Source organism: Sinocyclocheilus grahami, unplaced genomic scaffold, assembly GCF_001515645.1.
Source record: "Sinocyclocheilus grahami isolate Dianchi unplaced genomic scaffold, SAMN03320097.WGS_v1.1 scaffold40.1, whole genome shotgun sequence".
NCBI lineage: Eukaryota > Metazoa > Chordata > Actinopteri > Cypriniformes > Cyprinidae > Sinocyclocheilus > Sinocyclocheilus grahami.
Window position 1 is genome coordinate 1,066,750 of NW_015505219.1, and position 10,567 is coordinate 1,077,316.

Consider the following 10,567-nt stretch of genomic DNA (forward strand, 5'->3'; position numbering starts at 1 on the left):
AAGACTTGTCCGATAAGAGGTGAGGTGAGCTAATCATAGACTGAAGACCCAGGTAAACAATGAATTAATCTTTTCGGTTTCTTATTGCAGTTTTGTATTGTTCGTAGTAATAGTGTGATCAACGTTTGCGTTAGTAGACGTGTTAGGGAAGTAACACGTGACATTTTTATTGTATTTTGCTAAAATGAACGAAATGACTCGGAAAAAGATTCGTTCATTTTGCTGAACGAGACTCAAAGGTCCGAGTCGGTAAAATGATCCGAACTTCCCATCACTAACGCCCAGAACTGTAGTGACTGTAGGGAGCTCACAGTGTTGTGAATGGGCGCGGCCGAGTTTGCGTGGTTACGTCGAGCTCTTGCCTTCGACACAAGTGAGACGGTCCGAGCCACATTTACTTCGTTTTTAACGACACATCAGCAATCGGTAAGAGCATGTGGGTTTATCTAAATATCACGAAGTTTCTGAACTTGTGGTTCTCAACACCAAAGTAAACTTTAGTCGCGTGAAATGCAACATAGCCGCTGCTAAGTAGTAGCAAAGAGTAAGGAAGCCCAAGAGGCGAAACTCTAGTGATAAGGGCAACAGTCAATAGATGGCGCTGCGGAGGCGCTGCCGCCATTTTGGACTGAAAACTGCTGAAAGTCGCTAGAAGAGGCGAGACAGCAAGCGGGCGAAACGCAAGCATTCTACTCCTTTCTTATGTCTTACAGTCTTACAATCTCTTTTAGATTTTGCTGTTGCTATGGAGCGTTCTATTGAGTTTCGCCTCGTGGGCTTCTATACTCTGGTAGTAGCCAAGCATTTCCTGTTCTGTTGCAAAATACATTAGAGACTCTAAACACGTACAGATTGATATAGTTCTACATATTCGCACGTTTTATTCTAGCTTGTGTTTTCGGACCTCAGTTAGGTGTTATTGTGAGAGGCGTTTATTTATCGTCGAGGTTTAATGTTCATTATGGCATAATATATGCATGTTGGTTTTTGTCGTTTAGCCTTTACAGTGAGTTTTTGATTATTAATATTTAGATGCAGAACTTAATAATTGTGTCGTTTATATGAAGATTTTGTATATTGTGTAATGTAAGTTTTGCATTTGTGATATAAACTAACCTGTTGCACAGCATTATGCAGATCTCTGCTGCTAAGTAGTAGCAAAGAGTAAGGAAGCCCAAGAGGCGAAACTCTAGTGATAAGGGCAACAGTCAATAGATGGCGCTGCGGAGGCGCTGCCGCCATTTTGGACTGAAAACTGCTGAAAGTCGCTAGAAGAGGCGAGAGAGCAAGCGGGCGAAACGCAAGCATTCTACTCCTTTCTTATGTCTTACAGTCTTACAATCTCTTTTAGATTTTGCTGTTGCTATGGAGCGTTCTATTGAGTTTCGCCTCGTGGGCTTCTATACTCTGGTAGTAGCCAAGCATTTCCTGTTCTGTTGCAAAATACATTAGTGCCTCTAAACACGTACAGATTGATATAGTTCTACATATTCGCACGTTTTATTCTAGCTTGTGTTTTCGGACCTCAGTTAGGTGTTATTGTGAGAGGCGTTTATTTATCGTCGAGGTTTAATGTTCATTATGGCATAATATATGCATGTTGGTTTTTGTCGTTTAGCCTTTACAGTGAGTTTTTGATTATTAATATTTAGATGCAGAACTTAATAATTGTGTCGTTTATATGAAGATTTTGTATATTGTGTAATGTAAGTTTTGCATTTGTGATATAAACTAACCTGTTGCACAGCATTATGCAGATCTCTTCTACTGTAAAGTGCTTTTTAGATTAGGTTTACTATTTATTATATATATATATTTATTATATTTGGTTAACTAACAGGTCCGTGATTTGAAAGTGAAAAGAGCTGTAGGTGTTTTACAGGAAAGCAATGAGAAGAGCAAACTCACATGAGAGACATAAACTAGAAGTCATCATCATATTCCACTGAACTCTTGAGATTAACTAGTGCTGTCTGTGTTTACTGGGATGTCATATCTAAAATATTCCCAGCATGTGTCGGTCTAGTGACTGATGCCTTTTAACTACTGCGGTTTTCTTTCTTCAGATCTAATTCAGGATGTTTTACACCTGTGGTCCCAATGAGGCGATGGTGGTCTCAGGTATGCTGCATCTGTTGGGCTTTGTTACACAGTTATGTCAGTTATGTATATAAATAAACATAGAAGTAAAAATCCTACTTCAAGTTTACAATAATGATAATATATGTACATACGATCAAAAAAGAACTTAAAGGGGGCATGTGATGCGATTTCAAGTTTTCCTTTCTCTTTGGAGTGTTACAAGCTGTTCGTGAATAGATAAGATCCCTAAAGTTGCAAAGACTAAAGTCTCAAACCCAAAGAGATAAAAGTTAAGACTTGTCCACGCCTACCTAAAACGCCTCGTTTTAAACACGCCCCCACATGTCTACGTCACTGTGTGGGAAGATTTGAGCAGCGTAGAGTAGCGCTTGTTTTTTGCCATTTCTCCGATCACAAATGCAGACATGGTTTTATGTTTATGCGATGCAACGCAACACGTAAAAAGACAGTATAAGACTTCTAAGTCATTATAATCCGTAATTATGTCCCCACTGGTTGCAACAAATGCCTCGTTTATAATGGGTTTTAATGTTTTTGTCTCGTTGCTCCATCACAGTATGGTAGGGGCGTAGCATTTCCGTCACACGATTGAGGTATTCGGCCAATCATAATGCACTGGATAGCTGGCCAATCATAGCACACCTAGCTTTTCAGACCAATGAGCTTTGTAAAAATCGACGTGTTTCAGAAAGGGAGGGCATAGAGGAGAGACAATAATGTACAGTATGTGGAAAATAATGAGTTTTTTGAACCTTAAACCACAAAATAATGTTCTTTTTAGCAATATCATATGACCCCTTTAAAATTAAAACAGCTGTTGATAGAACCGGATAGCTTGTGGATTGAACTAAATAGTAACTAATGATTGAAACCCATCAGACTTTTACAAGAAACTGTGGAGTTCTGTAATGATCATAGAGATCAATGATATTGTGCAAACTACATTCTTTCTTAAACAATGTCCAAATGCAGAACTGGTTTCAGCTGTTCATGTGACTTTCATTCACAGGTCAAAACGGACACAAAGTTCACTGTAATGGTTGTGATTTTTTTTGTGTGTAGATAAATGTCAGTGGTTACACATTAAGATTACTTTAATGCTCAGGGGAAAAACTGCAGCAGGCTCACATTTACTACAACAAGGTTAATGCAGTCAAACTGCACAGTGCAGAGGGGCAAAAAAAATAAGTTACTAGCTCTATTATGTCTCACTCTGTAAACCGTTGACATGCCGCTGGAGACATGCAATGGCAGGAAGTGTGCTAATGAGTGTCTTTGATAATGTTGGAAATCCTGCTTGGGATTGACATTTTCTTGATTGCAGTTTTGTTGATAGGAATAGTCATACTTTTTATTTTTAAATGTTGTAAAAATAAAAAGTCTCTTACTACATTGATCAAAAATACAATGTCATATCGCAAAATATTTTTACAATTGAAAATAACTGTGGAAACTGTGATACCGAGTTTTTTCAGGATTATTCGATGAATAGGAAGTTAAAAAGAACGGCATATATTTGACATTACCGACTTACTTTTTTTTTTTTTGTATAATAAAATAAATAAATATAAAATATCGTTTCATTGCCAGTAATATTTCCATTGGTAGATACTGGTTATTTAATTGTCTTTCTCCCCCTATTTTTACCTTCAGATGATGCTTGCTTAATTTTTAATAACACTTCATTCAGTTATAATACTATAATTTTCATATTCATTTATTTAGTCAAAATGGTATTAAACTGTATTATTGACCATTTATCATTTACCAGCCATAACATAAAAATAATCATCAATTTATCTGTATCTGTCAGAATTTTAATAAGAGCATTCATATAATTGTTTTATATACACCGTTACCGTGATATTAAATTACGGTTTCTATACTGTAAGATTTTTCATTTTGGATATACCTCCCTCCAACCCCTAGCTAGTGAATGGCCACTAAGTATGTTTTCAATCAAGTATTGACACTTTTTACCAGCAAACCAAATCTCTCTTTCAGGATGTGGCCGCTCTCCTCCTCTAATGATTGCTGGTGGAAGAGTGTTTGTTTTTCCCTGCATTCAGCAAATCCAGCGGTATGTATAGAATTACAATAGAAGACGGAATATTAGAACATGTTAGTGCAAGAACACACGTGCATAAGAACCTTTTTTTTTAAACCAGGTGCTGCAGTGCATGTCAATAATGTAATTCCAGAAAAGAGTGGGAGTCCCGGGCCTCATGAGCGATGAGGTGGCCCTGTGTGCAGTAAAGACTCCACTTGTGTTTACATTCCTCTCCACGTATACATGGCGAGGATTAATGAATCACTCAGTCTTTAAAGAATATTTTCTTCTCATTTTGTAGATCACTGCGGATCACTGCAGTAGTTTGAAGATTACTGCGGATGAATTTGCCTTAGCTTCACATAGTTTTGATAATTTGATTACTGTACATCAGCAGTCACATCTGTGAGGTCAAGCTCAGCCATCATTGTGCAGAACTATATGAGGGTGTTGCTTGATTTTGGGGGCAGGGCTATCTATTTGCCCAAATAATGGGAGACAATAGATACAATGGGTATAGCAAAGAATCACCTCCCTTTAAAATAATCACATTTTGTTGCTTTGCAGCCTGAAATGAAGACGGGCACAGTTTTTGTTTTATTCAGCTGTATTTACTCAGTGCAACTTATAATGTCCAAGTGAAAGATATAACACCAATATGTCAGAAAAAAATTAAAATACAGCTGGATAAAACAAAAGCTGTGTCTGTCTTCATTTCAGGCTGCAAAGCAACAAAATGTGATTCTTTTCTGTACCCACTGTATGTTTGGTTATGGGAGCTTGTATTAAGGGTAATTGTGATATTTTTTTTTTCTCGCAATGCTGAGTTTATATCTCATAATTCAGACTTTTTTTCTTTCTTTTTTTTAATTCTGAGAGAAAAGTTCTGAGAAAAAAGTTAGAATTGTGAGGAAAAACATTTTTATTTTTTATTTTGTGGCAGGAAAAAAAACAGAATTGCGACATGTAAACAGAGAATTCACAGTAAAAAGTTAGAATTGCCAGGAAAAAAATGACAACTAAATTGTGAGATAAAAAGTCAAAAGAGTTTATCTTTAAAAAAAATTTTTAATTCCTTGGTGGAAACCTATTCCCATATTCGGGAAACCTGTTTGGGAAATCCAATTTTTTGAGAAGGGTCTGGCTGCAGCCTCGCACTTGCACTCTAAGACTTGCATTCTCAGACACTTGCGCTTCCGCTAGAGACATCACTTGCAGGCTTTATTTTTTATTTTGTTCTATTTATTGATTACTTTTTGTTTGAATCTCAACATTTTACGACACAAATCGTGCGTGTTGCCAATGGAGACCAGACGCTGTGGTGATTAAACGATTAAAACTAATTTAGTACTATAACATTCAGGGTCCTGCAAGAAAAAGACAAGACCCACAAATCTGTGGCCACAGAACAGCAGAATATGAACGCAATGCACAAAGTCTCTGGTTAAGCGTTTTCCTCCTGTAGAAAAACATAAACACTTAACATGGCTTAATGTATTAAGATGCTATTAAATATACAATATATTAATATAATGAATATGTATATAGTATTTTCCTCCCATACCACAAAACGTGGCATAATGGACTAAAAAGGCCAAACTTATTAATATACATAACTTATATGTACAGGCAAGCAGGTGAGCCCAGAATAATGCAACATGCACAGTTTTGTGTTAAGCGTTTTTCCATAGAGAATAAACTGTCTACAGCTCTTTTATATCATTGTCTTGGTCCATTAAGCTACATTACGTGTTTTATTTATAATGATTTTCTATGGGAGGAAAATGTTTAACGTGCAATTTAACGCATTGTGTTCTGGGCTCGTCTGCTTGCCTGTACGGAGTTGATCCTTTTAAAATCACTTAATGCATTTCAAAATGCACGTTCATATTTGTTGGTCTGTATATACTTTGAGTCAACAACAAGACATATAGGCTACTGTATTGTCTTTATCATCTTAGTCCATTATTATACAACATTAAGCGTTTTGCTTTATGGGAGGACAAGTGAAAGTTTACGCATTGTGTTCATAGCCATTTGTTTGCCTTGTAGTACATTAAATAATAACTATATATCGAATTTGATCTTTTAATTTAACTTAATGTATCTTAATACATTAAGCCGTGTTTATGTTTTTCTACAGGAGGAAAACGCTTAACCAGAGACTTTGTGCATTGCGTTCATATTCTGCTGTTCTGTGGCCACGGATTTGCGGGTCTTGTCTTTTTCTTGCAGGACCCTGTATGTTATAGTACTAAATTAGTTTTAATCGTTTAATCACCACAGCTTCTTGTCTCCATTGGCAACACGCACGATTTGTGTCGATTGCAAGTGACGTCACAGGTAGCGGAGAGTGCAAGTGGCGATTGCAAGTGACTTCGTAATTTAGTTCCTTTCTTCTTGTCTTCACCACCTGGCTACTGTTGTAAAATGTTGAGTGATTCAAACAAAAAGTAATCAATAAATAGAACAAAATAAAAGACTGCAAGTGACGTCGCTAGCGGAAGCGCAAGTGTCTGAGAGTGCAAGGCTGCAGCCAGACCCTCTTGAATTTTTTTTGCAATTTCATTAGGATGGCGTGTAAATCTGCCTTTGTTTTTTTTTTTTTGTTGAAAAAATACTTTGACTACTTTTTCACTCGTTTTTCTTTGCTCCCAGGATCTCTCTCAATACTCTGACTCTGAATGTGAAGAGTGATAAGGTCTACACCAGACATGGAGTACCAATCTCGGTTACGGGCATTGCTCAGGTTAGAGAGACACATTTTACACTCATCTGTTGCACACATCTGTTGTACAGTCTGTAAGCGCTGCTGTTCATGTGTCCTGCAGGTGAAGATCCAGGGTCAGAATAAAGAAATGCTGGCCGCAGCCTGTCAGATGTTCATGGGGATGTCGGAGGTTGAGATTGCTCAGATTGCCCTAGAGACCCTTGAGGGACATCAGAGAGCCATTATCGCCCACCTGACTGTGGAGGTACTGCCATGTGCTAATAGAGCTGTTTGTATTCTGTATCACACACAAAGAGATGGAAGAATCAAGCTTTTTATAAGAAGATGGCAAAGGCGACTGGAGGGTTTTAGTGCTGAAATCAACAAGCAACCTTTGTTGTCTAAAACATTTGATGTGCAACTAACTGTACTGCTGCTGTTAGCTGTTTATTTATTTATTGTACAATCTCTCTCTCTCTTTCTTTCTTTCTGTCTGTAGGAGATCTATCAGGACCGTAAAAAGTTCTCTGAGCAGGTCTTTAAGGTGGCTTCCTCTGACCTGCTCAACATGGGGATCGGTGTCGTCAGCTACACGCTCAAAGATGTGCATGATGATCAGGTGACTATAATCATGCAGCACACACCCTAACATACAGTACCATTCAAATGCTTGTGGTCCGTAACTTATAAATATATTAACATGTAGTAAATAGATTTTAAAACGTAGTTTATTTTTGTGATGGCAAAGCTGAATTTTCAGCAGCAATTTCTCCAGTCGTCAGTGTCACATGACACTTCTGAAATCATTCTAATATGCTGATTTGCTGGTCAAAAAATATCTTATAACGGTTGTGCTGCTTAATATTTTTCAATATTTTGATGCATAGACAGTACAAAATAACATCTTTCCTTGAGTCCTTGCTGAATAAGTGTTAATTTCTTCCAAAAAGAAAATCTTACTGACCTCAAACTTTTTAAAAGGTAGTGTATAATCGTAATGTATATGTATGTCTATATATATCACTCAACCGAAACTCACTTGAACTTTCTCACAGAATTATCTAAGCTCGCTGGGTAAAGCTCGTACCGCTCAGGTGCAAAGAGATGCCCGTATCGGTGAAGCTCAGTTCAAGAGGGATGCCGTCATCAGGGTGAACGTTTTTCTTATTTCTGTTATCATTGTTGGATGTGTGACGTTGGTGTCGAATAAAACGATGATAGAACTGTTCATGTGTGTGTTTGTGTATGTAGGAGGCTCACGCCATGCAGGAGAAGATCTCTGCTCAGTATAAGAATGAGATTGAGATGGCTAAAGCCCAGAGAGACTTTGAGCTGAAGAAAGCCGCCTATGACATGGAGGTCAACACCAAGAAGGCAGAGTCTGAAATGGCCTATCAGCTTCAGGTACCAAATGATCTTCAACTTGGTTTTCAGCTGGTAATATGAGGGTTGCCAGTTTACTGCAAACTGTTTGGCTGGTTAATGTTTCATGTCAAACTAGGCAAGTTCAACAAAAACGACAATTAAGTCACATCTACTGACATTTTTACTCGCCATCATCTGCATCAGGTGGCCAAGACAAAGCAGCGCATCGAGGAGGAGAAGATGCAGGTTCAAGTCGTGGAGCGTACGCAGCAGATCACTCTACAGGAGCAGGAGATCACCCGCAGGGAGAAGGAACTGGAGGCCAAAGTCCAGAAACCAGCTGAGGCCGAGAGATACCGCATTGAGAAGCTCGCTGAGGCAGAAAAGTGAGAACTGAGGAACTAATGCAGCGCTACACAAACATTGGGGTCCAAATGTTTTGGTGTTTTGTCTAATTTAACACAAATTTGTGCTTCAGTGGAAGCAAATCTGAAGAATAGATCTCATAGCTTGGTATGATAATCTCGGAGGGGAAAAACAACATTTAGGCCTGGTTTCACAGACAGGGCTTAGACTAAGCCAGGATTAGGCCATAGTTCAAGTAGGACATTTAAGTAATTTTTCATAAACTCGCCTTAGAAAACACATTTCTGGTGAGCATCTTGAGACAAAACAAAGGCACTGATATATTTTAAGATCAGTCCGTGCAAGTTTCTTTCAGTTGACAGCTCAGACTTGCATTTTAGTCTGGGACTAGGCTTAAGCCTTGCCTGTGAAACCGGGGGTTAATGTTCTCTTATCTAACAGGCTTCAGTTGATCATGGAGGCAGAAGCTGAGGCAGAGGCCATCAGAGTGAGTTCATGAATCTTGTTTCTTGCCGCTGAAAATGAGCGTTACTATTCTCATAAGACGCATACCCCGCTCAATATTCATCTTTTTCTGTCTCTCTTTCAGATGAGAGGAGAGGCAGAGGCCTTTGCACTGGAGGCAAAGGGTCGGGCTGAAGCCGAGCAGATGGCCAAAAAGGCAGAAGCCTTTAAGCAGTACAAAGAGGGAGCCATGGTGGACATGCTGCTGGAGAAGCTCCCACTGGTTAGTGCATCCGAAATTTTGAATGTCCATGAATAAATTCAGTGATAAGACCACTCAATAATGGCCTCCACTCCTCTAGATGGCAGAAGAGATCAGCAAGCCACTCTGTGCAGCCCAAAAGGTCACCATGGTGTCCAGCGGTGGGTCAGAAGTGGGCGCAGCTAAGCTGACAGGAGAAGTTCTGGAAATCATGACTCGCCTGCCGAGCGCAGTGGAGAAACTGACTGGAGTCAAAATCTCACAGGTGACCAGACTCACGTCAGCAATGAAATCTCTTTAGTGCTGGTATCAGGCAGCAGATCACTTGAGCTGCAGCGTCTGCGTTCACAGTGATAGTTGCTGTAATTCTTTTTTGTTGCAGTTGTCATTGAAAATGGAGCTAGGGAATACATATACCATTTTACTCAAAGTAAATATCAGTAGAAATCTAGTTAAAAATAATCAAGGCATATTTTCCACACCGTTTCTTCACTAAAATAAATACAAGAAGGAATGATATTTAAGTTTTTTTTATATTTATAGTTTATATTTTTTATATTATTATATGTACCTGTATTGACAGTACATAATGACAAACAGCAATATTTTCCAGCATTTATTTGTTACTGAAACATTTTAATTAAAAATTTAATTGAAATAGAGTTTGAACTGATTGAGGAAAATGTATCGAACTTAACAACTCTAAAAATGCTATTAAATATATTTTAAACTTGGCCAAATAAATAGCAGAGTTAAATCCTTGTGATATTTAATGTTGCAAAATTTTGTAATTAGCTAAATCTTTGTACATTTTCAGTATTTTAAGTAGTTCTTATTGAAAATGACTTTATTGATTTAAAAACCCGTGCCTGTGTGAATGCCCCTTAAGATTGCATACAGTAAAAATTGCTTTAAAACACACCTGCTCCAGCCACACTACATTTTGTTAACTTTTGTTTTGGCAGGTTGTTTCAACCCGCATGGGCTAATGGAGTTCATGAGGAAGGAATCGGGTCTGATCAGCTCTGATCGTGGATCTCAGCTCTTCCTGTCTGTGTGCATGCCTGTGTTTGTACTGAACCTGGAACATTGTGCTCCTTTTTGTTTTTGTAATCCACCATTTGTAACATTCAGTTTTTATATTCTAGTTTGTAAATTATTTTATCACATTATATGATCATTTTATAAGTTAGGTGTACTACATCATCTGCTCCAGAGCCACTGTTAACGGTGAATATTCAGGGAAGCAGGGCTGGTCTTCCTTTCA

At 38.2% G+C, this 10,567-nt stretch overlaps 1 protein-coding gene across 4 annotated transcripts; it reads left to right on the forward strand.

Moving 5' to 3' along the window:
• LOC107582053 (flotillin-1-like) lies at positions 1 to 10,567 on the forward strand. Of its 4 annotated transcripts, none has more exons than XM_016267764.1 (13): positions 1 to 19; positions 2,067 to 2,121; positions 4,108 to 4,183; positions 6,812 to 6,902; positions 6,985 to 7,128; positions 7,363 to 7,482; positions 7,919 to 8,014; positions 8,115 to 8,267; positions 8,433 to 8,614; positions 9,036 to 9,081; positions 9,184 to 9,321; positions 9,401 to 9,565; positions 10,266 to 10,567. In XM_016267764.1, the coding sequence occupies exons 2-13, from the start codon at positions 2,079 to 2,081 to the stop codon at positions 10,287 to 10,289; spliced, it is 1,278 nt and encodes a 425-aa protein (XP_016123250.1). In that variant the 5' UTR covers positions 1 to 19; positions 2,067 to 2,078; the 3' UTR covers positions 10,290 to 10,567. The 4 variants fall into 4 exon arrangements, with proteins under 4 accessions (XP_016123250.1, XP_016123252.1, XP_016123248.1 ...); XM_016267766.1 differs by lacking the exon at positions 1 to 19 and adding an exon at positions 34 to 52; XM_016267762.1 differs by lacking the exon at positions 1 to 19 and adding an exon at positions 321 to 426.